The sequence below is a fragment of the Neomonachus schauinslandi genome, chromosome 12 (genome assembly GCF_002201575.2).
Source record: "Neomonachus schauinslandi chromosome 12, ASM220157v2, whole genome shotgun sequence".
NCBI lineage: Eukaryota > Metazoa > Chordata > Mammalia > Carnivora > Phocidae > Neomonachus > Neomonachus schauinslandi.
In genome coordinates, this window is record NC_058414.1 from 98,509,730 (window position 1) to 98,535,754 (window position 26,025).

Below are 26,025 nucleotides of genomic sequence, written 5' to 3' on the forward strand. Positions count from 1 at the left end.
GCTAAGCAAACTATCACTTGGAAAAAATTGTGTTTCCTGTGATCTTTGAATGTTCGAATAATTTGAAGAATCACTGTTTTTTTGTACAAGCTGGAAATCAGTATTTAATTTCAAGCACGGAGAATCTGTTAGTATGTCTATAAGCAAAATGTCCTGTGTGTTTTGATGATGGAACCAAAACTGTTTCTTGATCTTATTTAACATCTTTGAAGAAATCTCTAAGCCTTTTGAAATATTTTGTAGTAACATATTAATACACCATTTAATCCCCAGTAACCAACTTTTGTTTCTGTTTTTCCCCTACTGAGGACCCCAAAATGTACGTACAGACGGTGTTGGATGTTCATAAGAAATACAACGCCCTGGTGATGTCGGCGTTCAACAACGACGCTGGTTTCGTGGCCGCGCTCGACAAGGTGAGCGCGTGGGCGCGGCAGCCGTCCGGCGGCACAGGGGCCCGCGTTCCTCTGACTCTGCTTTGTGTTCCGCAGGCCTGTGGGCGCTTCATTAACAACAACGCGGTTACCAAAATGGCCCAGTCGTCCAGTAAATCTCCCGAGTTGCTGGCTCGATACTGCGACTCCTTGTTGAAGAAAAGGTATTAGTGACTGTGTGTGTGTTTTCCTTAGTAAACCTATTGAAAGTCTCAGCTTCTCTATGAGGAATTCAACTTTGTTACATTTGACGTAAAGTTGTAATCTTTGTACCTTTTGAGAAAATATTTTACACCTAATACATCTTTGTCTCCTGAAAAGGTGCTTCATGTTATGTATTCTAGGTCCAGTTTGTTGTTTGTTTTTTTTAATGTTACTGTTGGCTTTGAGAATTGCAGGCAGTGTGACCTCTTTCGCTAAATAAAGTTCCACGGGTTGGTCAGGTGGTGCTTACGAGGGTGGGAAGGAGGCAGGAAGTAAGCGTCCGTCTCGTCCTCCCGGTGCTGGCGCAGGCCTCGCTCGGCCGTGTTCCCGGGGAAGATCTGCGGCGGGAGCTCCCCCAGCTCTGGCCTGAAACAGGAGTCCCCGTGTGCTGCGGCAGTCGCATTATCGTGTGCACCTCTCACGCTTACCTCCATCTGAGGAGTTTGTTCACTGCTGTTTCGAATTCGTCATGTAGTTTTTTAAAGTTTATTTTTAAGTCATTACTCTACATCCAGCGTGGGGCTTGAACTCACGACCCGAGATCGAGTCCCACGCTACACCGACTGAGCCAGTCAGGCGCCCCTCATACTCTATTTTAGCGTGTTTCTCACCTGCTCTTCTTCCTCCTCAGTGTGTGTGTATTAAGAGATAGCGGCCTCCTGGTGTCCTGTGGTGCTCTCCTCTCCTCTCCTCTCCTCTCCTCTCTGCGTTGCGCTTCTGGTATTCCAGGTTTTATGTGTGTGTTTGGGTTTTCACAGCTTCTCTTTCACTTTACCAGCTTCTCTCAGCTCAGAAATGCTCAGGGCTGGTTTCACTTTTCCAGAGATCCATCAGCAAACACAGTCATTTCCCAGGCCTCCATGTTGTCCTGGTTTTGAGATGAATAGACACCTCTCGAAGGCTCGTGTAACCCCATTGCATAAAAAACTAAGAATACCTATACGGACCAAGAAAAACACTGCAAACAAGTCTCACCTAGAATAGAGTTGGGGAAATCCTAAGTCGAATATTAGCAGACTCAATTGATTAGGAACTAAAGAATAATTCTCCAGAACATAGTATAGTTTCCTAGGAATGTGGGGATGGCTTGGCGGTAGCAAATTTAATGTAATTTACTGTATTAACAGAACTGTATGTGGTCTTCCTGACAGACATGGGAAGACGTTTGATAAGGTCCCTGGCTCCCTCTCTGACTTTGCCAGAAAGCCATCTTCCCAAGTCCAGTGAGAATGGAGTGTTTGGGGGTTGTTTTCTATTTATTGCAAAGCTGGTCAGTGTGTAGTTTAGCAGTTCTGGTCAGATCCTTTCATGTATACCTTCCAGGAATAAAAATGGACTTTAAAATGGGATGCCTCTTCTGACCTGATTTCTTTTTTTTTTTTTTTTAAGGCTAGGTTATGTGAACATTTTCAATATATTAATCGTGTGCTTTAGTAGACCTTCATTGTGTTTGGCAGAACGCTTATTGTCCTTTTTATCCATTGCCTTTTCACAAGGGGCCCTCATCAAGTCTCTTGCTCTGTTATTTCTTAGTTCAGGCTGCTCAAGCAGGCAGAATGGCAGGCACTTGGGAGTGTTGCTTCAGTGAGCACGCGCTAGGGAACGGAGCTAAGAAGTAAAACTCTTCGGAGAGAGAAACCGCCCTGGCCTACCCATGTGAAGAACAGGACTAGATTTCCTGGGCCAGCTATTCTTAAGTTGAAGCACCTTTCCAGAGCTTGTTTGGTGGCTGGATCATTTTATACGAATGTATGGGGATCTTGTCTATGAGGGACTCATAAAACCTTAGAAATGTTGTTTACCCTGCAATCACCTTTCAGTTAATACTTGTTCATAGAAGAGAAAGAATCCGTTGTTAAAGACAACCCTCTGTTACATACACAGAACCACAGAGGAAGGCAGCACTTGAATGGTTTAAACCCTTCCATTATCTTTAATGATTAGGCCATTCAAAAACGATATGCCTTTTTGGTTTTTTCAACGGTAAGGTAAAGCATATGGTAGAAAGCAGTTGCCAAAGTGAGGTTCATTAATTTTGTATTTAAGTAGATTATCTGAAAGGAAAATTAAATGTTTGGGGGAACTTTAATAAGTATCTCCTGTTGAATTTCACCTTGGAAATCCTAAACGATTGTTTCGTAAATGGATTCTTCCGTGATAGGGTCAGTATAAGATGGCCACACCGCCAGAGGTAAGAAGAGTTTGCCCGCCTCTCTGTGTACTGATCTGAAGAGAGCCGATCGGTCAGACGTTCACGGCCGCATTCTGTCACATTAGTTCGGTTCAGTGGCGCTTGCCGATTAAATGTTTGCCGATTTGTTTGAAAACAGTATGCCGTTTTTTGTTTGTTTGTTTTTTTAATCTCAGTTCCAAGAACCCAGAAGAAGCTGAGCTAGAAGACACGCTCAACCAAGTGGTAAGGCGCTTCTCAGTAACCACGCCGGGTTCCAGCAGCCGTTTATCTACAAGTTTTAAGCTTATTTGTATAGGGCATCTGAAATGTGACAGTTAATAGGATCATCTATTTTACTTTGAATCTGTGGTGTTACTCCCTAAATTGAGTCATTAATGTTAGCATTTGTACTTTTCTCACAAGTACTAAGTCTAGACCAACTTAATGTGATTTGAGGGGTTGACGCAGCTATTTCGAGGCTGCGGGTGGTAGTTTGGGCCCCGTACACGTTGGCTCACAGGCCAGGCAGAGCAGCTGGGGCGGCGGCGGGCGTGGGCTCGGGACGGCGGGTTGCACGTGCATTGAGTGTGCTCTCTTGGTGGCTTCGCTAGATGGTGGTCTTCAAGTATATAGAGGATAAAGACGTGTTTCAGAAATTCTATGCGAAGATGCTGGCCAAGAGACTCGTGCATCAGAACAGTGCCAGCGACGACGCCGAAGCAAGCATGATCTCGAAGTTAAAGGTAGATGTAACCCTGTCCCGGAAAAGGCCCGTGTTTAAGTCACCGAGAGGGGTCTTAGTGGTTGCAGGTGTCCTCGGGCAGCGTCGCGAGTTTGGGTGGTGTGGTCCCCAGTGCCCCACGACGGGAGGGCTGTGACTGGCCAGCCCCCCGCCCCCCGCTGTCCTGTCAGGCCAGGCTGTGCTGCGCTCGCCTCCCGAGCACCTCCCGGCTCCGCGTGTTGGGCCTCCGCTCTGCCTTCACGCACCGGAACCGCGCAGCGGGCTCAGCCCACACTTGGGTTCGGTGGGCTTTGAGGTGCTGGGTGTTTTCTCTCTGAGGTTAGTTCAGTGTCTGCGGCTGTATGTGCCGGAGGGCTGTGGAGCAGTTGGCTCATCATCCGGCCCCCTCTGCGCTGAGCCCGCGCTGGTCGCCGTGCTTGCTGTTAGGTGTGGTGGACATACTTCACTGTGACCTGAAATTATAGTTCGATGGCTGTCTGATTCTGCTCAGACCGCCGTGACAAAATTCCACAGGCTGGGGGCTTAAACAGGAGAAATGTAGTCTCACAGTGCTGGAGGCTGGAAGTCCAGGATCGAGGTACTGGCTGATCCACTTTCTGGTGAGGACTGTCCTCCCAGTCTGGTGACGGCCACCTCCCCGTTCTGTCCTCACGTGGTGAGGAGCGAGCAGACTCCGGTCTCCTCTTACAAGGGCGCTAGTTCCGTCAGGAGGGCCCTGTCGTCATGACTTCCTCTGAACAGTCGTTTCCCCAGGACCCTACCTCCCCATACCATCACACTGGGGGTCAGGCTTCAGCAGACGAGTTCAGGGGACACACAGTTCAGCCCACAGTAGGGGATAAGAGACATAAAATATGTCATCTTTGTGTTCTGTCAGATAGCCTTTCTCTTCGATGCTCCAAGGAAAGTTACTATGTGAGTAAAGATTTAGCTGCTTGGTTACGGCTGTGTAACTTTGGAGAGTGTGTTCATTTGAATGGGGACATACCGATGGTGCAAGATGTCCAGTGTTAGCAGCTTTAGCGGCAGTTTTGGTACAGTTGTAGGATTTCCATCAGATACCCTTGTGTACACTTACGTTTTTATAGAAGTTACTAAGACACTTATTGGGTCCATTTCAGCAAGCTTGTGGGTTTGAATACACCTCTAAACTGCAGCGGATGTTTCAAGACATTGGCGTGAGCAAAGATTTGAATGAACAGTTCAAAAAGCACCTGACGAACTCAGAACCGCTGGACTGTGAGTACCCACGTGTGCATTGGCTGCTTTCACAGGCCATGTTCTTAGAGAAGTTCGTGCCCTTTGTGGCAAACGAGAGGGGTGGCAAAATACTAAGTAGAGCTGCGTGATGCCTTCTCAGAAATCCCGGGACGGACGAGTAGGAAGTGCCTCCCACATGCGCTAGGGGAGTCCTGCGACCTGGTGACGTTAGATGACAGGGCACAGAGCGTGTCAGCCTTTCCCAGGGGACCCAGCCGGTTGAGAGCTGGGGGCGCCGAGCCTTGCCCTCTCCCCCTTGCTGACTTGGCCGCCCCACCCTGGGCACCTGCGAGCTCAGGGCTCCACACACAGTTTAATATTTCCTAAGTTGCTTTCACCTTAGTTCGGATCCAATCTAGCATTTATTTTTTTAAATGAAGAGAAACGGACTTGGCCATATCGATGACAGCCTCGAACTAAGCAGAGATCTCACGGCTCCGGATTGGTGTGCAGATGCGGGTGGGCTGGGCGCCAGGCCATACTCCTCTTGTCAGGCCCACGGGGGTGGTCGTGGGCCGATGATGCGGACATCCTCACGTGGTAATGCTGTCTTTTTAAATAAAAAATGGGAACTTTACTTTTCCTCAAAACTAAACCCTTCCATTGTTAAACTTGGCAGGGAGGCCAGTGGACTCCTCGGCTCTTTGTGATGATGATATTACTGTTCTAATTTATAGTTTATATTGTATATAGTGTTGGTGGTCGCGAGGGCTACACAGAACATCCTGAAGTGAGCTGTTTACGTTTGGGGTTTTTGTTTCCTGAGTTGGGGCCTCCAGGGGTGGCCGTGCTGGGCGGGCTCAGGGGCGCTCGAGTGGCCCCAAGGCCCGGCAGCAAACCCAAGCAACCAGGGCAGAGCAGGCCAACGGTGTCAGAAGTCTGAGCTAGAAGTGAAATGAAAAACTGTCCCTCTCTAGAGGAAAAGAGTTTCTGGCTCTTTCCCCTTTTACTCATTTTAATTGAGTGAAATAATTTAACTGAGATATGGTCAGTTCTTCATTTTATACTGAAACAGAGTTTTTCATTCAGTATGTTTCTTTTAATACAAGGCAGTCCACGTTTATTTGAACGGCAGTCTTGTTCAGTTCATGGGACTAACTGTGTTCCTGCATTTCATTCCCCGCCTCAGTGGATTTCAGTATTCAAGTGCTGAGCTCCGGGTCGTGGCCCTTCCAGCAATCTTGCACGTTTGCCTTGCCATCGGAGGTAAGGGTGGCTTTGTCTTGGGTTCTGTTAGTGCTGAGCAGATGAGAAGGGTGACCTTGGCCCCCAGGGTGCCTGCAGAAGGCCTTCCCGTGGGCCGGCCATGCAGCAGTAAGGTGGAGGGGGGTGGCGGGCCCCAGGGCGGCGGCTGGGGGCCATGCTGCAACCCCCCGACGGTAACCTACGTGCCTTACGGTTAGAAATGGTTCTCGATAGGACCCTCGAATGCCTACGTGAGTCCAACACCTACATTTGTATTTTACTTTTATGTTCTAAGCACTTTGTCCTGTAAACTTGGCAAGGTGTATTTATTGAGAAATGCTGACTGTGGGATGTGGTGAGGTAGCTACTCCACACAGTGCTGTCTGTCCTCTTGTCCAGTTGGAGCGTAGTTACCAGCGATTCACGGCTTTTTACGCCAGCCGTCACAGCGGCAGGAAATTGACTTGGTTGTATCAACTGTCCAAAGGAGAACTGGTAACCAACTGCTTCAAAAATAGATACACTCTGCAGGTAAGGTCACCTTTCTGTTCTGGAATATATATATATTTTTAAGTCTAAATGAGGGTAAGACAAATCGTAGAACTCAGAATCCAGTGATTGGTGCCACAGAGTCTATAGAGTTAAGCTTCTGGCAAAGTCCTGTAGTGGTTCAAACAGCCCAGGTTTGAGAGTGAGAGGAGCTGAATCCTGATGCTTTCTCACTGACGGACAGGTGACTTACTGATGCCTCAGTTTCCTTCTCCATAAAATGGGGGTGCTAGTGCTTACGCTTTGGAAGTGATATGAAAATTTAGTGAAATAACATGCTTAATAAGCGTTTGGCACAGCTCCCACCTGACGCACACTATGTGTGTAGCTTCAGAAGCTGGAGTTTAGTGTACTTAATTATGATAATAGCCCTTTTCCCTTGGCAGAACATTCGTTTCACATTAATAGTAACCCTCAGTGCTTGCCGCAGGACTGAGTACTGACTAGTAAGAAGTGCGTAGTTACTGTTTCAGTTTGACAGAGGAGAAACTGAGACCCGGGGTAATTTAAGTGACTTCCTCAGGATCCCAGAGCCAAAATTTCAGTGAGCGTGGATGCATAAATAGCGTGTATTTACGTACACAAAACGTCATAGAAGAAAGTTCAAAATTATTTCAGTGTTTGAAAGGTGGGAAATGATGTCCTTCAGGAAAACGTTGCATTATGGTGGAGTTGTGACACTTCGTATTCTCTTTTACATAAATCTGCTTGATTTTTTGCATCTATCAGAAGAATTTGTTTCATAAATAAGTTCGTCAGACTTAAGCTCTGGATTTCTGGAGGTTTTTCCATGCATTTAAATTTTGCTTCTCTTTCTTTTATATGTGGGGCCTCAAAGGCATCCACCTTCCAGATGGCGATCCTGCTTCAGTACAACACGGAAGACGCTTACGCTGTGCAGCAGTTGACTGACAGCACTCAAATCAAAATGGTATCTTAGCGCTTCTTGGCCTCTTGTATGTGTCACCTCGCTGTCTCCTTAGTCTCGTGAGCACTGCAGGGAGGGAGTGGGGAGAGGACGTGGGGGTCTTTGATTGGAAATAGCTACTTGCCTTAGGACTATAAATGATGCATGTTCTTTAAAAACTTCATTTTTAAACTCAGTGTAACCTACACCATGTGTACGTATGTGCACGCACACACGCACACACAAATGTGAGCGCAACATGCTTTCTCCCGTTCGTTTAACCCATTCTTAACCCTCTTTACAGCTAGGCTTTTCTTACTAAGCTCAAATGTCACTTAATTATCATGCTATTCTTCCTATCAGTCATGTTCTTTATTGAGACATATTTCACATACATAAATTTCACCATTTGTAAATAGTTCAGTGGGTTTTCGCAAGGTTGTACAGCCAACCACCACCGTCCAATTCCAGAACATTTCCATCATCCCAAAAAGAAACCCATTAGCCTGTAGGAATAACTACCCTCTACTCCTCAGCCCCTGACAACCATTAACTTACTTTCTGTCTGTGCATTTGCCTACTCTGGGCATTTTGTGTTAATGGTGTCATAGTATGTGCCTTTTCTGTCTGCCTTTCACTTGTATTTTCAAGGTTTCTCCATGGGATAGTGTATAGATCTCTTTTATTCTGTTTTATGGCTGAAATACATTCTAGTGTATGGATGGACCACGTTGTGCTTCTCCATTCATCAGTTGATGGACATTTGGGTTGTTTCCACATTTTAATTATTAGGAATAGTGCTGCTATGAACATTCGTGTGCAAGTTGTCATATGAACATATTTTCAGTTTTCTTGGGTATATACCTAGCCGTGAAATATCCGAGTCATGATGGATTTAACTCATTGAGGAACAGCCCAACTGCCCCACGATGGCTGCATCCGTTCAGGGGCTCACCAGTCGTGTAGGAGGGTCCAGTTTCTCCACACCCTTGCCAACATCTGTCATTCTCTTTTTTTTTTTAATTATAGCCATCCTAGTGGATATGAAACAATCCTTCATTGTGGTTCTGATTTGCATTTCCCTAACAACTGATGATGTTGAGTGTCTACTCAGGTTCTTATTGACCATTTATATATATATATTCTTTAGGGAAATGTCTACTTGAATCCTCTGCCCATGCCCATTTTTTATTTGGGTTGTTTTTTTTATTGTTGAGTAGTAAGAATTCTTTGTATATTCTGTACATAGAGCTTCTTTTTCTTTTATTGCTTGTGCTTTTGTTGTCCTAAGGAACCATTGCCTGATTCAAGGTCAAAGATTTCTTTCCCTGTTGATTGGTACTGCCTTATTGAAAATCAGTTGGCCATAGGTGGATGGGTTTATTTGTGGATTCTCAATTCTTTTCCAGTAATCTGTATGTCTGTCTTTATGACAATATCACATTATCTTGGTTGCTGTTTTGTAGTAAGTTTTGAAACTGAGACCTCCAGCTTTGTCCTTTTTCAAAATTGTGTTGGCTGTTCTGAGTCCCTCGCATTCCCATATGAATTTCAGAATTCGCTTGTCCATTGTTAGAGGCTGCATCGAATCTGCGGATTGCTTGGGGTGGGGGTGGTAATCTTTGTCTTATGAGTAGTAAGTCTTCCAACTCATGACCATGAGCAGCTTTCCATTCACATACGTTGTCTTTCATTTCTCTAAATTGTGTTTCATAGTTTTATATCTACAAGTCTTGCACTTTGGTTAAATTTATTCCTAAGTACTGTGTTTGGTGCTTTTGTAAATGGAATTGTTTGTTCGTTGCTAGATGTGGCTGAACTCATTTTTTAATTTTTTTGAAGATTCTTTAGTGGTTTTTCTTATACACAGTCATGTCATCTGCAAGTACAGCTAGTTTTACTTCCTTTTCCTATTTGGATGCCTTTTATTTTTCTCGCCTGATTGCTTTGGCTAGAATTTCCAGTACAGTGGTGAATAGAGATGGTGTGAGTTGGCATCCTTGTCTTATTCCTGATCTTAGAGGAAAGCTTCAGCTTGTTACTGTTAAGTATGATATTAGCTATAGGTTTTTCTTAGATTCCCTTTATTAAAGGAGTTCCCTTCTATTCTTGGTTTTTTTTGTTGTTTTCTTTTTTTTTTTTTTTAGTGTTTTCATCATGACAGAGTGTTGAATTGGGTTAAACTGCTTCTCTGTTGAGATAAAAATGTGCTTTTTGTTTATTAACGTGGTAGATTGATTGCTTTTCTTATGTTGCAACCTCGCATTCCTGGGGTAAACCCCACCTGGGCATGGGATATAATACTTTTTATATGCTGGTGGGCTTGGTTTGCTTGTATTTGCTTGAGGATTTTTACGTCTGCACTCACAGGAATATTGGTCTGTTGTTTTCTTGGGATGTTTTTGCCTGGTTTTGCTGTCAGGGTAATACTGGCCTCATTGAATGTCAGGAAAATCATTTATTGTTTGATCGTGCTTCAAGTTAGTCCAAAGTACATCTGCAAATTCTAATAACAAACTGGATTTGCCCCTTTGTGTGTAAGTCTTTCTTGTTCCTCCTCACATCAGGAGGACTCGCATCGGGGGAGAGGCTCAGGCCGCCACAGGCTGTGGGGAGGGCGCTGCCCTTGGCACCTGCTCCGCAGAGCTGACAGGTCCATGGGTTTTCTCTGCAGCCAAGAGTAGCACTCCGTGCGGGGAGGGAGCACCCTCCCCGCTCCACACTCATTCCTCCATCAGATCTGGCTCACGAGTGAGACCTGCCGGCGTCCTTCTAGATGTGTCCGGCAGCGTCCCAGTCCTGCTCTGCGGGTCTGGCCTGGTCACTAGACCAGAGGCCCCTCGCTTCCGTGGCTTTAGGTTTGTGCCCTCGGACCAGAATGGGTTTCCTTAGAGGCAAGGGCAGGCCCGCTCTGTCCGTCGGGGTAGGAGGTGGGGATGGGTGTGCATCCAGGGGACAAGGGGCAAATGGTACTGTCCGGTGTCATGGGATCCCAAAGCCAAAGGAGAGCCGGGAAGTGACCCACCACCCATGTTTATAGGCTAGGAAACGGCCAGAGGTGCCACGTGGTGCTTAGCGTTCAGCGAAGGAAATCGACAGTGGGGTCACCCAGCTGCCCCTGAGCCCCATCATCTTCGGGAGCAGAGTGCTCTCCGGTCTTGCTGGAGCCCTTGAACGTTACTTTCACGGTGATCTGTGTCCAAGACGAGCTGTCAGGCAGCTGAGGGGAGAAGAGGTTCCTGTAGGTTTAAGTGAGGACATCCAGTGTGGTTTCAGTATTTGAACGTGAGTCGTCGGTTTTTATTACTAGGTGGTCAAGGCCAGAAGGGGGTTGGCTCCACTTTGAAGTGGGTGCTGGTGGTGGCAATAGTGAATTTAGGGGACCCCTTAAGCACACCTCTTTTTTTCCCTGGGTACATCCTTCTGTTTGGGTGACTGCTGTGTTTCTGAGGAAAACGAATGATGGCATCGCATGTGGTTTGTATCACAAAGAGAAATGTATTTTTTTTCTTTATCTTTTCCTCTTTAATTGCAGGACATTTTGGCACAAGTCCTACAGATTTTATTGAAGTCGAAGTTACTGGTATGTTTGGGCCTTTTCTGTGTTAAGCTAGAACAAAGCCTTGTCCTGAGACCGTGTAGTAACACTTGTCTTTTGACAGGTCCTGGAAGACGAAAATGCCAATGTTGATGAGGTGGAATTGAAGCCAGATACCTTAATAAAATTATATCTCGGTTATAAAAAGTAAGGAAAACCTACTAAGTAGGTGGTTCTAGACCACAGACTCCTGTTCCTGTGTCCGTTCCCCCCGCCCCCCATCTGCAACGGGGCTGCAGGCGGAGGCCGGGCGTGGCGTGGGGCGGCCCCAGCACCCGGCCGGGGTTCCGTCTGAGGATCCTAGATTCTCCTCCACTCAACTCCATCTCAGGTGTTGGTGGTTTCTGCATTTGGCAGGCGGCTCCTTAAACGGCTCCGCAAGAAAGTCTGGACTTCTGTGTCCGAGTGACTTGATTTTATTTCATTTGACCAAATTTGGGAGAGCAGAGGAAGGCGCTGAGTCTCCCGTGATGCACGTGTCCTGTCCCTGGCTGGGTGGGAGGCCGCGTGCCCTCTGCCCTTCACTCTTACAGAGTGAAAACGGAAGGAAGCCTTCAGCGCCTGTCTTTGGAAACAACAGTGATTGGTTTCCTTCATGTCTTGACAGTAAGAAGTTAAGGGTTAACATCAACGTCCCGATGAAAACCGAACAGAAGCAGGAACAAGAAACCACACACAAAAATATTGAGGAAGACCGCAAACTGCTGATTCAGGTGACTCTGGGCCCGCGTCGGGTGGTGCCCCTCACGGAGGTGGCCGATCGAAGCCGGGCTCACATTGCGTGTGGGTCGGGGTGGCCGCCAGGCTGGCAGCGGCTTCTGACTGGGGCAGGGAAATGGACGAGCCGGGGCCAGGGGGTCACGGTGAGGTGGCCTCTGTGGCTCTGAGGACTGAGTGTTTTCTCGTTTCTGAAGTGCTCTGTACTTGGGCAAAATCATTAGATCAGACCAAAACACACTGATGTTTCTTACGTTCGAGTTGAAACATCGTATCCTGCCATGTGCTTGTTAGCGTTTATGAAATCACGGTCCTCTGCGGAGGGACAGCAGCCTGTTGGCTAGTGGTCCTGGGTGTTGAAGGGCGGCTCTAACAGTGGGACATCCTGGTTTCCCCCCTTGGGTGGCGCAGGCGGCCATCGTGAGGATCATGAAGATGAGGAAGGTCCTCAAGCACCAGCAGCTGCTTGGAGAAGTTCTCACTCAGCTGTCCTCGAGATTCAAACCGCGGGTCCCAGTAATTAAGGTACACGAATCACCTAGCAGAAGCACGCCGTTTCTTACGTTAGAAGAGAAAAGGTGTAACAAAAACTAGATTGAAGGAACTCGGCTTATTCATACGTACCAGGTTTCTACATAAGAAAATAAGCTTAATTTTTAAACCTTTTTATTGACCTCTACATCTACAGAGCCGTGCACAAATCCTAAGTGTTCGGTTTGCTGATTTTCCCAAAGTAAATACACTTGTACAACCAAGACCCAAATCAAGAGGTTAGAAGGTGACCAGCATTCCAGAAGCTTCCCCCTTGCTGCCTCCTAGCCAGTAGCTCTGCTCCCGTAGAATCCCCTCTGGCCTGTCTGTAGCCCCCCACAGCAGTGCTGCCTCCCTCGGAGCTCGGTGTAACCGGCTTCTAGAGAGTTCCCGCTCTGCTGTGTCCGCCGAGGATGCGCTCCTCGGCCCGTTTGGGGGTGATCGCCTGGGCCGTAGTTTGTCCGCGGCGTGTGCACCTTCGCTACTGGATGGTCCTCCCCCGTGTGAGCCGACCGCAGCTCCGGGCGATGGCTACCTGCCTCGGTCTAGTGGGCTGTTGGAAATAGAAACCCGGCGGCTCTCTGAGACCACGTGGCTGAACAGCAGCCGGTGCGGAGCCCCCATGGGCGGCAGCTGAGCGGTGACTCCCCGGCAGGCGGGAGGCCCCCTCTACCCCCTGGGGTCGCGTGTAGCCAGGAGCTGGCGGCTGGTGCAGCGCCTGGCCCAGTGGCTGGGGTGTGGGGAAGCCTGGAGGGACACAGGCCCCTCTCAGTGGGGACTTTGATGGAATGGGCACTTTCCCATTCTGGAAAGCAAGGTCTTGGCCACCTGGGAAGGAAAGCAGCGTGCTGAAGGGGCGCAGGGGATGAAGTCGCTCCCTGACTGAGCTCTCGGGGGCGGGGGGGAGCGTCCCTGCTGAGGGTGGCCAGCTCTGTTCTGCTAACAAACGTGTTTTTCTTCCCCTTTCACTACCTCTCCCTTTTTTAAAATAATGCCCAGAAATGCATTGACATTCTGATCGAGAAAGAATATTTGGAGCGAGTTGACGGTGAAAAGGACACCTACAGTTATTTGGCTTAACCCTTCTAGAAGGGTCTGACTGTGCGACCCACAGCAAATAATTCCTGGTGGAGAGAACAACTCAAGTTCATAGCAGCCAGCCTGCCACCATCTGGACCTCCCTTTTTAAAACTGAGACCGAGACTCCCCAGCAGCTGGTCTCAGGTGTACATCAGAACTGCTCAGGATTGATACATTTCAAGTCTGTAAATATGGACGCCAACGCCATTTAACCTAATTTAAGAACAGAGGGGACTCGAGGCTCCCCTGCTGAGGGCTGCATGCTACTGCATTTAAATCAATCCATCGGCTACGGGGTTAACCGCTGTCGTCCTTGGCAGCTTTACAGCGTTGGCAGCACTTTGAGAGCAAGGCTAATGGACCCACGTGTAATCTGCTATGAAAAACCATTTGTATAGTGTGTTTCATTTTTTAATGTGTGAAAATAAAGAAAATTAAAGGATTTCTGTACAAGTCGCATTTGGTGTTGTTTTAAGTTTTACTAATTCCTACATGTAAGTAAAAGCTGTAATGATTGTGCAGATTTATAATCCCATGTTTTCCTGTAGAAAAGGCTGCATTCTTCAGACTGAAAATGTTTTTTGCATCTTAAAACCGTAAGCCCCCTCGTCTCTCCCCACACGCTCCTGCGTCTCTCTGGGACTTGCTGGAAGCGTGTTGCTCCTTTTGGCCGCTCAGGAGGACTGGCCTCTCGCGGGGAGTGCCCCCTTTCCCGGGTGGGGGCCAAGGGGAGAGGAGGGGGCTTGGTGCCAGCTCCCTGCCTCTCCGCCGCCCTGTCCCCACGGCCACGGGCCCCCGTGCGTGCTCACGCCCGCCTCCGCTTCCGACGGTGGTTCGCACACGCGGGCGACAGTTCAGGACAAGCACGTCCACTCCTCCTGGTAAGACAGCCCCCCGGCCCTGGCCCGAGGACAGCGGCGAGACCCCCGCCTCCCACTGCTGACAGGCCAGCAGCTGGGGTGGGGCAGGGGTCGTGGGGGCCCGAGGTCCAAGCCACGCTGCACAGGCTGGGCCACGTGCTAGCAAGCCCTTTTTGCAGTCACCTGCTGGCCAGGGGACAGAAGGGAACGGAGGTGGTGGCAGAGACTCTTGTCCGCGGCCCGGCTTCCTCCAGGGACGGGAGCACCTGCACCTCCACCCGTGCCCTGATCAGTGACACGTGGAAGACGCAGAAGTGCAGTTCCCCCCGTTTCTTGGAAGCTTTGGCACCTGCAGGTTTGTTTAAATCGGATAAAAACAACGGTAATAGCGTTCATGTCACAGCTTCCGGTGTCTATAATGTATCTTTCCCAGTTTTACAAAGATTCCCACCGTAAAGAGAAAGCAGGGGTGCCCGGGGCTCCCCACGCATGCTGGCCTTGCCCCCCCCACATCCTCTCAGCGCTTGTGTCCTTCTGTCGAAGGTGGGAGAGACTTCCTGAGACCAGGCCGGGGTCTCGAAGCCGTCCTGGATGGAGAAGGGACCCCGGGGTACACGGCAGGACACGCGGCCGGCGAGCGGGTGAGTCAGGCGGCCCTCCCACGAGCTCACCCCGTCCCCGTCCCCGTCCCCCTCACACTCGGTAAAGGGCCACTGCACGGGTGTAGAAAGAAAAACTCCGTGCGTTTTGCCTTTCTTCCCCAAACTGCCCACGCCTGGCAAAATGAGGTGCCTCCGAATGCCAGCCACGAAAACCGAGGTCCCACACGGGCCGACGAACCACAGGTCTCTTCCGAGGTTCCCAGGGGCCTGCGGTGCGCGGTCCCCGTGCAGAGGCTAAGCCGGAGGGGGAGAGCGCGGGCTGCCGGTTGACAGACCACCACCAGGCTGCAGGCCGTGGAGGCCGGGGCCTGAGGGGCCGGGTTCCTCTCACCCAGGGAGGACACCTGCACGGTAGGACCTTAGTCAGCAGTCTCTGAGGTAACAGGCTCTCCACGCGGGGCCGCTGTCCGACGGGCCTGTGTAGACAGGTGCCCAAGCACCTGTCAGTGGCTTTGCGGGAAAGCAGCCAGGAACACTACCGTTCAGGCCCCGGGTGGCTCGGGTAAGGGGACAACAGTGGGTAGAGGAACAAGGGCACCTGCAATTTAAAATATTCCCATTGACTGGCCTGTCTCCTTGCTGAACACTGGTATCTAATTTTCCTTTGAAAGAAATCAGGATTTCTGCGATCCCTGAATTGAGTCCCCCCCCCTTTTTTTTTTTTTTAGAAATCACAGTAACTTCGCTGGTTGGGTGACTTGCTTTTGTTCCCTGAACCTCACCTCATGCACCTGTCCAGTGGCAGACCAAACGGACTTGCCCTCACAGGTGAGTGTGGACGTTTCTTAAGCCGCCTTCCTGGAGGGACAGGTCACATCAAAGGCTCTGCCCACCGGATCTGTTGGACCACTTCTCGAATCCTGTCCCAACGGGGGGCTGAAGTGTACGCATTTTCAGCTCTTTCCAGTAAAAGCCCAAAGCTCCTAAAATGATCAACAGAATACTGAAGTTCTTTGAAAATGTTCACCATCAGGAACCTTCCGTGATGACCTGCATACATGTTTAAATTACACAAGGTGTGAGTTCACACGCAGCTGTGGGGACAGGGGCAGTTGCCGCGCGTCCGCAGAAGCCAGGACTTGGCGTCACTGAATGGCTACTGTGAAGGTTGGAGATTGAATGCACCAAGAAAATATTGGAAGATAATTAAGCAGCTTCTAGATGGATGCTTACAGTGTGCGTTTTTGTAAGAAACTACCGATTGAAAATAATGTTGCCAAGCAGAATGTTAGTTCTGTGCCCTCAGATCTGCCTGTGGGTTGGTCTGTGGATGTTGAGACCGTCATTACAGCCCTGGGTCACCTGCCCGTGGTTCTTTATGGCCAGTGGCAGCACAGAAATTGGCCAGCAGGGCAACCTTGTCAGGCTGTGGTCATCCATCCAAAATGAACAAGGTAGGATATTCCTAAACTATTGAAACACATCTTTATCCTGATGCAGTACTTGACTCCTAGATTCGTCCTCCTTAGCCCTAGATTTTCTGTTGGGAAATAAGCACCAGGCTCACACACAGTCACCTCCCAGTGGAGGGGAAGGGGGGCACTCTATTTTTAAATTTAGCCTTTCCCCCCATTTTGGCTTTAATTGGGTGTTTGAATACTTTGTATGCCAAGCTCTGTGGCCCACCCCTGCCGCTTTATAAATAAAGGAAAATCGAAAGCAGGCCAGATGTGATTCAGGATGCCCTTTGTCATGTGTGATTGGGTCGGAGAATCTGTGTTCACCGTGACTAGGACACTGGAGAGGTGCTCTTCAAATCCGGGTACAGAAAGCTTGCTGTGAGGTGCTCAAAATGACTGTTTTCCGTGAAAATTTGTACTTTGTCTGGAGGATGCATGTGGGTCTCTGGTGTCCTGAGCGAATAGGACCTCCGGGACTCAAGGATCCACCCCCAGCTGTTGACACCGGGGGACAGGCTGGGAGCGGTCAACAGTAGATAAACCGGGGCTCGAAGCAGCTCCGCATCCGGAGATCCCGTGGGGCAGGTAGGTCATCAACTGCCTGAGAGTGAATAAATGGGCTGCAACCATGTCGAATGCCGAGGGCGGGACGTACCAGCGCGGGTGAGCCCCATAGGTGCCCTCCGTGGGTCAGCAGCGGCCCGCTGAGCATATGGCACTGTCTCGGGGCGGGGAAGACAGCGGTCTGTCCCCATGTCCTACCAAGACCAAACACAGCCGAGAAGAGCAGAGCAGCACACACGAGATGGGCGTCCGAGGCCAGGTCTTCTCGTTGCCAGAGCGAAATGGCAATTTATTTTAGGACTGGCATTGCTACGGCGGATGCATCAATGCAGCAGAGACCAGAGTCTTGTCCGTGTTTGTGTAACTGGAAAGGTAGGTTTTATTTATACGTTTCACATTAAGTATTACCACGTTATGTAACCCCAGGCTGGTGAAAGCTGTCAATCCAGCCGTGACGCTCGAGTTGGGGGAGGGGGGGGTCTGAATCTTTTCTTCGAGAAAGAAAACGAGTTTGGTCCTACCATCCCCTTCCGTAGGCGGGAAAGGTTTCTGAGCGTCTGAGTCCAGACCTTCCATGGAGTTTAGAGCTGTAGCCGGCGGGTCCGGCTGCGACTGGCCACGTGGAGAACGAGGCTCACAGCCTTCGTCCCTGACGGGCAGCTTTCACTTACTACCAGGCAGTACTGGTGTTGACAAATTATCAATTATACACATCATGTATCTTCTATATGTGCCATAAATATGTATTCTATGTTTGTTGCTATTACCTATGAACAAGGACTTTGCCCCGCGGTGTTCGAGCGCCCAGCAGCCGGAGGGGACTGCTCTCCTCGCCGTGCTGAGCCGCGGTCCTGGGAATGGACAGACCGGTACCAACGACCCAACACCGGGAGGAAGTTCAAGTATTCTTTATTCAAAGTTGAAAAATGTACCATACTGCATTATTGCAAAAATTCACTGGTACAAAACACTCTGCAGCTGGTGAGAAGGCAATAAAAAGTTGATTTTTAAACTCATTACTATAAATTATTCTTACAGTACTTTGCAAATTCAGAATTTCAAACTGCATTTTATTTCTCTAAATTGCCCACAGTACTCGAGGTTCCTGAAGCTAAGGCAGCTGTTCCAGAAAGGAGGAGGGGAAGGAGGAGGTAGCAGACGTCAAGGGATTTCCATTTCTCTTTCGATGCCCACGTACTTGAGGGCGTCAGCCTGGCTGTATCTGAAACGGCACGAGAAAGGCATGAGCCGGCGTCCAGCCCAGGTGAGCGTTCACCCCGGCCGGCCTGCTTCGGGTCGTGAGTGCGCCCCGCGTCTCCGCCCGCCCGCAGCTGGGGCCCCCGCTCGAGGCCAGCTGAGACCTGGACAGGCCCGTTCGCACAACCCTTCCCCAGCTTCCGCCCCTCGGGCCCCGACACGCTGCTTTGGAAGGCGGCCAATGTGGCTGGGACCATGACCCCAGCCGCCGCGCACGGGGAAGCCGTGACCTCACCCTGCAAGAGGGGGGCTTCCTCGGCTCCGGGCGGGGTGGTCTCGAGCTCGCCTGCCATCGTGCGGCAGGTGCCATGAAGAGTGGCTACACGTGGCCTTGTTCTCAATCCTCAAAACTTAAGCTTCTTAAGGGGACAACTAGTCAGCCACAAAGTCCTCTTGCATCTAAATATACGTTCTTGTCAACTCACCCCCCCCAGACTACCCTGCCAGCCTGACGCTTGTGAGGTCCAGGGGGGCCACGTGTCCTCAGCACCCTGACAGCAAGCACAGCTTCCCACAGGAAGGACCCAGACGCCGACCAGGTAGGGTATGAGCCAGCCGTGTCTTGGCCATGAAAGTACTAAACGGTCAGGCTGTAGGAAGTACTTAAGCAGTTAAAGAGAATACACTGCCGCCCGAACCCCAGTACGGCCTGGAATCCGCAAGCTCGCTGCGGAGCCGGACGGGAACGCCATCACCAGCGGGCTCAAACGCGGGCTGCCTGCGTTCCCTCCCCACACGGGCAGACCGCATGGTGTTGCCTCGCAAATACATCCCCACCCACCCACCGAGGGTTTGCAGCAGCCCTGCCTCCAGCGAGTCCGCTGGTGCCATTTTTCCAACGGCATTTGCCCACTTTGTGTTTCTAGGTGAGATTTTGGTAATTCTCACAGTATTTCCAATGTTTCCATTATTATTACATGTGCTACGGTGATCTGTGATCGGGGACCGTGGATGTTACTACTGTGATTGGGGTGCATGAACCACATCCACAGGGGCTGATGGAGGTGACGGAGAAACGGCATGTGCGTTCTGACTGCTCCACCGACCGGCTGTCACCCCCCTGCCTCCCTAGTCCCCGGTTAATAACCCTACAGTGGCCTCTGGGTGTTCAAGTGAAGGAGGAGTCGCAGGTCTCCCTTTAAATCAAAAACGAGAACTGATGAAGCTCAGGGAGGAAGGCATGTTGAAAAGCCAAATACGCCGGAAGCTGGACCTCTTCCGCCAGTGAGCCAAGTCATCAATGCAAAGGAAAAGGTCTCGAAGGAAATTAAAAGTGCTACTCCAAGGACGCCCGGCTGGGTCGGTTGCAAAAGCGTGTGACCCTTGGTCTTGGAGTCGTTAGTTGGAGCCCCACGTTGGGTGTAGAAGATTGATTTAAAAAAGTGCTACTTCGGTGAACACGAGAATGGTAAGAAAGCGAAACAGCCTTACTGCTGGCCTGGGGACAGTGGTCTGGACGGGAGACCACTCCGGCCACACACTCCCTTAAGCCCAAGCCTAAACCAGAGCGAGGCCCGCACTCCCCTCCGCTCTAGGGCGGCCGAGAGGGGAGACCCGCACCAGGAAACCTGACGCGGGCAGAGGCCGGCGCAGGAGGCTCGGGGAAAGAGGCCGGCTCCGTAACCAGGAGAGCGCGGGGAAGCGGCCAGTTTTCCAGAAGGTCTCGCTGAGCTAAGGCGATGAAGGAGGCCGCGTGAAACCCCAGATGCTCAGCGCCGACGGAGCGGCCCTCTCTCGGAAGAAGACGTCAGCCAGGCCTTCCCCCGCCGCCGCCGAGAAGGCAGCGGCCGGCGGCCAAGCTCCGCGGGACAGGCCGCCCTCTCGTGAGGGGCTAACGCGGCCGGTGACCTGCACATGAAGCCGGCGCTCAGGGCCGTTCTGAAAACCCTCGGGTGCTCAAGAACGAGGCTAAGTCCGCTCTGCCCGTGCTCTCGAACCGGGACGACGAAGCGGCAGCAGGAGAACAGGACAAGGAGCGCGGCCTGAAGCGGGGACCGACGTGCTGCAAGCTCAGGAGCAAACGGGACCGGCCGAGCAGGTGCTGCTCCAGGACGAGCCAAGCACGGGGGTTCCCGAGTCCCCTCCCGGGGGGACAAAGGATCCGGCGCGTGACAGAGGCTCAGCTGATGCGGCGGCGGCGGGGCCCGAGAGGACCGACTCCCATTCCGAAGGCAGCTGTCCTGGGGGGGAAATGCGCCCGCCGCGGAGAAAGCGCGCTGCCGGGCGAGCCGTCGGTGCGGGGAACTGCACGGTTGTCCGGGGAACCCGCGCAGCCCCGCTGGCCTCCAGCGCCCAGCAACCGGGGCGGGGGCCCAGCAACCGGGGCGGAGGGGGGGGGCGCTCAGTGGCCGCCAGCGCAGCCCCCACCCTCCACCGGCAGGAAGATTACCATTCACTTTACTGCAGTGGTCGGGAACCGAACCCGCAATATCCGAGCTCTGCCTGCCCTTCAAAAATCACCATTACTTGTGTGGTGGGAACTACGTTACCAAGAAAGTACACCTAAATGCCCACCACTGCCCCTGACAAATAATGACCAGGAGCAAATCCCTCTAAGAATAGAAGATCCAACAGAGAAGAGACAGCCCTTGTCCACAGCTCAGACTTCAGGAAGATAAAGCCCTCAGGTCACACCAGAAATATGCTCTTACCAACCTGTAATCAAAAAACAGCTCTTCACCAGTCTGGATGGCTCTCTTAGCAAAAATCCCTATCCTGTGATCGCCGTTCACCATCATAACTGGAACGAGAAACACACACTGGTGTGAGTCGCGTGAAGACAGGCCCTGGGAGCACCCGACCCGCGCCACCAGCATGTGTCCCAGGGCCACTCCAGTCCAGCACTGGTGTGCAAGAGCTTCTCCTGGGAATCCTGGCTCCATTAGCACCTACCTTTTGCATAGCAGTTTGGATTTACTGAATGATTTGCAAAACGGATTTTGTTACCCTTGCGGGTTGCATCCACCACAAAATCTAAAGAGAGAGAAAATAAGCATCATTAAGTGAACCGTTTCAGGCCTAGTTCTGCACACATGAAGTCATTACAGTTCCGGAGACGCTCCTGGCTCTCGTTCTTCAGGGCTTGCCTTTACAAAACACGGAATCGAAATTCCTAACTTCAAGAGTAAGCATTTCACGTTTAAAATTATTTTTTTTTCATTCTTCTCTCTGTGGAACACATTCACAAAAAGACCTTCTGCTCCATGTCCCAGCTGAGTTACTCTGAGGCTGGGGGTCAAGCACAACACCCTCCCCCCGTAGCAACACCTACTGCAACCTGATGTCCTCTAGCCGAGAACATCATCTAAAAACCCGCTTCCTTACTCTCACAGCCTTCGAGAACACCCAGGGAAGTCCAGGAAAGGCTGCCCAATTCAGCGCTCCAGCCCCTTCCCCGGTCAGTTGGAGCACTCATGACAGAGGCGGGGGCCAAGCGGACCCCAGGCCCAGGTCGTCGGCAGCAAACCTGCAGCAAGCTCCGAGCCGTCTGGTCCAGCCTGGTGGACTTGCGAACACACAGCCCGTTCCGAAGCCTGTGGCAAGGCGTAAGGGATCCCCGGCGCCCGTAAGGTGAAGATGGAGCCCCCCTCCCCCGCCACCTTCACGTCCAGACTCCAACCAGCGGAGGGCTCCCGGATGGCCTCAGGTCAAACATACCATTGTTTAAGTTGAACAGAAAGCTGCACATGTATTTATCATACACTTTCCCTCTTCTGTCTGCTTCATCTTGAGAAATAATCTAAAAAGGAAGGCAGAGGATATGATTGTTTTGGATTAGGTGATCGAGAGCGGCAGGCGCACACACACAAGCTCCTCAGGAGAATCTGAGACCTTCATGAGGAACCCCAACCACCGTCCCTGCAGCTGGTCTCAGGCTGCGTGCTGGTATTTAGAACCAGGATCTTTTAAGGACTTCAACTCACTGAAATAACATTTCCACATCAAAAGGATGCAGAAAGTGATTAACAAAAAGTCTTTTCACTGAAGAAAAAATACAAACTGGTTGGGTTAATTGCAAAATGAAGCCAGCCTGATAGTTTTTCCCTAACTCTACAAGTAAAAAGGCATATGATTAATGATGCTGTCATTTCTAGATCCTTATCAATTAGGCTGTGGATTAAGTAGGGCAGACTCCACAGCACAAAGCTCTTGTTCCCCACTTTGTCCCTAGATGATAAATGCCAAATGTGACAAGGACTGAAGCAGTCTATTTACCAAGCAAGCCAAACCCATAAGCAGGAGTTAAGTCCAAGCTGAAAAGGCATTTTTTATTAATTCACTTCTAATCAAACCCAATAGACTCGTCCAATGACATCAACCCAAAACAAAAGTTACCTACGATCCCACACGAATACATGAGACCAGTATACACTAAACTGCCTGAAACCGGTTACTCTTGCCTTACCTCTCCACAGTACTCCGAGATGAATTCATTTTTCTGTACAGGATCTTTGATGAAAATCCCCCAGCCTGCCACATCAGATGGTGCCAGCAATAAATGCTAGAGAAGAAAGCGCACTCAATCGCATCGGCAAGGCGTGCTGACACGTTAACTGCAGGGTGACCCACTGTCCAGCCTCAGCCCCATTCGAAAGCAGCCATTCAACCAGACGCTGTCGGCAGGAGAGCCCTGAGCACCCTGACCGAGGGGCCAGCCTCCCAGGTATTGGAAAACCACGGTTTGCTTTAAAGCAATATCTGACCCTACCGTTAAACAAATGAAACCCAGTTGGTAAAAAAGTATGTTATCTTCTGTTTCAGGAGAAGGTGTGTCAACATGAACAGTTTCTGAACAGAGAGGAGTTTATGGTGTAAGGACAAGTATGGGGTGAGGGAGAAAGGGGATGGTGAGGACTGAGCGGGGGGGGGCCCCGGGGACTGTCCCAGCATCACTAGGACGTGAGAGCGAAATTAACAACCTAGAATAAGAAAACCACCTGACCCCTGAACCCATCACAGCCAACACACAGCTGCTGCCAGGACCAGAGTTTCTGGTGGAGGGCACGACTGCCCCGCACGAGATCCCAGCTGCGTCCTATGATGGCTCAGGAACCTAAGATGTGAATGTCGTCCGTGTGTCCGTCGTCCATCTCCCCCCCAGCCCATGGGCAACACAGGCCATGACCTCAGCAGCAGGGGGTTCAGGGCCAGAAGGCCTGGGTTGGGGTTCATGGTTATAGTTAGGAGGACTAGCAAGCGGACACACACAGCACTTAGAGAAAGGACGATGTCATACAGGGCAGGCCCTGTTCTAACAGCTAACATTTAGTAACCGAAGAAGAAACCCTGGGTCTACCCTAAAATCAGACTGTGAGCTTCCCCCAAACGATGCTGGCAGGTTCTTCTGCTCGGTCATCACCTTCCCGGGGCTCCAGTTACCGTCCCCTGCCTGTACCTCGCAGGCCACAGCTCCGTGGTGGTCCCGGCTGTGTCCTCAAGGTCATTAAAGAAACGGAAAGAAGTGTGCAAAAACCGGGTCTCTGTGTTCTGACGGGCACACCATGTCCTCACATGGAGACTAGAGAACGACTTCTACATGCTAGAAAAATCCCTCTCCAGAACCTGGTGCCATTTGGGGCTGGTTCACCTTACACCAGGGGAAGGTGTCCCGTAGCAAATGGAAGACTGCCTAAGGGCCCATAACGCCCCCACCTCCCGCCGTCCCATCAGGAAGCCCCGTGGCTTTCACTAAGGGCAGCGGCGCGCAGCCCCGGTGGGGGGGGGGGGGTAACCTTCTTGGAGCCGCGCTGGATGCTGCAGTTCTTGCAGGACACGTTCTTGCTGTCCCAGTGGTCGGCGGCGCCACACGTGAGGCACAGGTCGGGGTCGCACTCGCGCACGGCCAGGTAGCATGGACACTGCTTCGTGTTGCACTGAGCTTTGCAGCGGCAACCGGGGAAGCGGTTCTGACCTTCGGAAGGACATTGCTCGTCACGTGGAAACCCTGCGGAACCCTCACCACCGGTGCCCACCGCGTCCCCCCACCCCCGCCCGCCCAGACTGAGAGGAAACCCGTGGAGGGACAGGAAGTGAGAGCTGTCCCTTCTGAGAACGGTCACCACTGAGCTTCGGGCTTTCCCTTCGTATTTGGTAGGTGGTACGTGTACTTCAGAGCTGTTTTATTTAGTCTAAGCCCTTCCTTCACACCCATTTTATAAGAGCCATGGTTCGTGACCCTTCTGAGGGTCCAGAGTTCTAGACGCTTCCTTGCTTTCCAAGCGGCCTGCGTTGTTTCGTTCAACGTCTCCAGTCACCGTTAGGCTGAATTCTGAGCCCAGCGCACCGACCATTTCCAGTAGCCAGAGGACCTGGGCAGCCATTTCTAGATGCCCTTTACTCTATGCCAACTCTACTATGATTTAAACAATCCAATTCCGCCTAACCTGCCCACAGACGCACTGGCCACTAGCGCAGAGCCCGTTACGGCGCCCCATAAATCTTTGTAGGATAAATGTATTTCCTAAAATCTTCTTTGGCTTACTAGTTTAAACCGCTGACCAAAAGCCTCTGTAATTCTCATGCAATTCATCAAAACAAAACAAATACTTACACTCTGAACTACATTGACAAAACTTTTCACAAAAATTTTGTGCTATCACACAAGGGCACGAACTGTCACAAGGCTGCCGTGGATGGTCACAGGGCTGGTAGTTGTAAACGTGGTTGGAGGAGCCGTCTGCGTAAGGACAGATCCAGAGGCGATCAAACACAACGGCCAAGACTATATTCTCCCCGTTACACCTGGCATGCAGCAGCTCTTCCGCGCTGTACTTGTTTACAGAGTGACGGCAGATACTACCTCCCACCCCCCACGTGCTTGGCGAGCCCCGAGCACTGTCCCCCCGATCCCAGAGGACTGACTGGAAGTGAATCAGCAGACATCCTCCGTCTCCAGGACTTTAATGTACAGAAGTCAATTATATCCGAATATCCCAAACACTAATCCAATTACTATTCTTAAACAAATGAGTAGACATTTTTAAGTTAATGATGAAGTTGAACAGAGAGATGCTAACCCTTTTTCAGCTGTATCTTTCTGCAGTGGGCAGCCCACAACCTGCAAGACACAAGACGTAAGTCACGTTTGTGAAGCCAGGGGCAGATCAACGGAAGCTACTCAGACGGGTCTGCGTGTGCCCCGAACCTGACAGCGCTCTGAATCCAAGGACAGATGACCCTTGAACAACGTGGGGTTTGGGGTGCAAACATCCCACACCATCCAAAATCTGCATGTAAGTTCTGACTCTCCAAAAACTCAGCCTGTGGACCAAAAGCCTTACTGGTAAGTGATTAATTAGTACAGATTTTCTATGTCATCCATATTATATACTGTGTTCTTACAATAAAGTAAGCTAGAGAGAAGAAAATATGGGGAAACTCTATTTACAGGGCCAGAAAACACATGGAGGTGGCCCCATGTCGTCTGAGGGTCAGCTGTCACCACGCAGGAGCACGGCCGCCTCCCCTCTGGCCCTGGCTTTCTGTGGCGGCCCACGTCTACCTGGGCTCAGCCTGCAGTCGTATCGTTTCTCTAATTTCAGGCATCTGTAGCCATTCCACGGAGCTGGATGATCAGAACTCAACCAAGAAACTCAGCTGCATCTACTAAAGCCTAAATTCCTATGGCAAAAACTAAGTTCTTTCTTCCAGTTCTAAATGAAGTCAGTCCCACCTTTCATAAAGGGAACGTGAGCATGTGCACGGTCGAAGTGTAGTCCTCTACCCCTTACCCAACTATGCTGCTCTCCCGAGACCATGGGGGCAGGAGGAAAGAGCGGACCCGCACGGTTTCGGGCTCTGCACTTCCGAAGGCAGTCCGCCTGAAAACCCTCCCTGCGCTCCTCCCTGGCACGAGCCTCTGTGGAAGGTGACCTTCACCAGGCCGCAAGCACCCCTGCACAT

At 50.8% G+C, this 26,025-nt stretch overlaps 2 protein-coding genes across 11 annotated transcripts in view; one reads left to right on the forward strand and one right to left on the reverse strand.

Annotated features, from left to right (window-relative positions):
- CUL1 (cullin 1) overlaps positions 1-13,833 on the forward strand; it is a 102,658-nt gene extending 88,825 nt beyond the window's left edge. For 4 of the 6 annotated variants that reach the window (XM_021693022.2, XM_021693021.1, XM_021693023.1 and 1 more), the window contains exons 10-21: positions 309-598; positions 3,006-3,054; positions 3,423-3,554; positions 4,675-4,792; positions 5,943-6,019; positions 6,398-6,529; positions 7,386-7,478; positions 10,990-11,037; positions 11,117-11,199; positions 11,660-11,765; positions 12,181-12,294; positions 13,300-13,833. In XM_021693022.2, coding sequence (XP_021548697.1) covers positions 309-598; positions 3,006-3,054; positions 3,423-3,554; positions 4,675-4,792; positions 5,943-6,019; positions 6,398-6,529; positions 7,386-7,478; positions 10,990-11,037; positions 11,117-11,199; positions 11,660-11,765; positions 12,181-12,294; positions 13,300-13,380 — 1,323 coding nt within the window. In that variant the 3' untranslated portion in view covers positions 13,381-13,833. The remainder of the gene's footprint in view (positions 1-308; positions 599-3,005; positions 3,055-3,422; positions 3,555-4,674; positions 4,793-5,942; positions 6,020-6,397; positions 6,530-7,385; positions 7,479-10,989; positions 11,038-11,116; positions 11,200-11,659; positions 11,766-12,180; positions 12,295-13,299) is intronic. The other 2 variants (XM_021693024.1, XM_044920238.1) reach the window with 1 other exon arrangement.
- A 3,925-nt stretch (positions 13,834-17,758) lies between these two features.
- Positions 17,759-26,025, reverse strand: part of EZH2 (enhancer of zeste 2 polycomb repressive complex 2 subunit) — a 39,666-nt gene continuing 31,399 nt past the window's right edge. For 4 of the 5 annotated variants that reach the window (XM_044920280.1, XM_021693048.2, XM_021693050.2 and 1 more), the window contains 8 exons: positions 25,140-25,180; positions 24,674-24,799; positions 23,856-24,034; positions 22,529-22,624; positions 21,781-21,862; positions 21,016-21,096; positions 20,779-20,863; positions 17,759-18,088 (listed from right to left, as the gene is read on the reverse strand). In XM_044920280.1, the coding sequence (XP_044776215.1) occupies positions 18,028-18,088; positions 20,779-20,863; positions 21,016-21,096; positions 21,781-21,862; positions 22,529-22,624; positions 23,856-24,034; positions 24,674-24,799; positions 25,140-25,180 (751 nt within the window). In that variant the 3' untranslated portion in view covers positions 17,759-18,027. The remainder of the gene's footprint in view (positions 18,089-20,778; positions 20,864-21,015; positions 21,097-21,780; positions 21,863-22,528; positions 22,625-23,855; positions 24,035-24,673; positions 24,800-25,139; positions 25,181-26,025) is intronic. The other variant, XM_044920281.1, reaches the window with a different exon arrangement.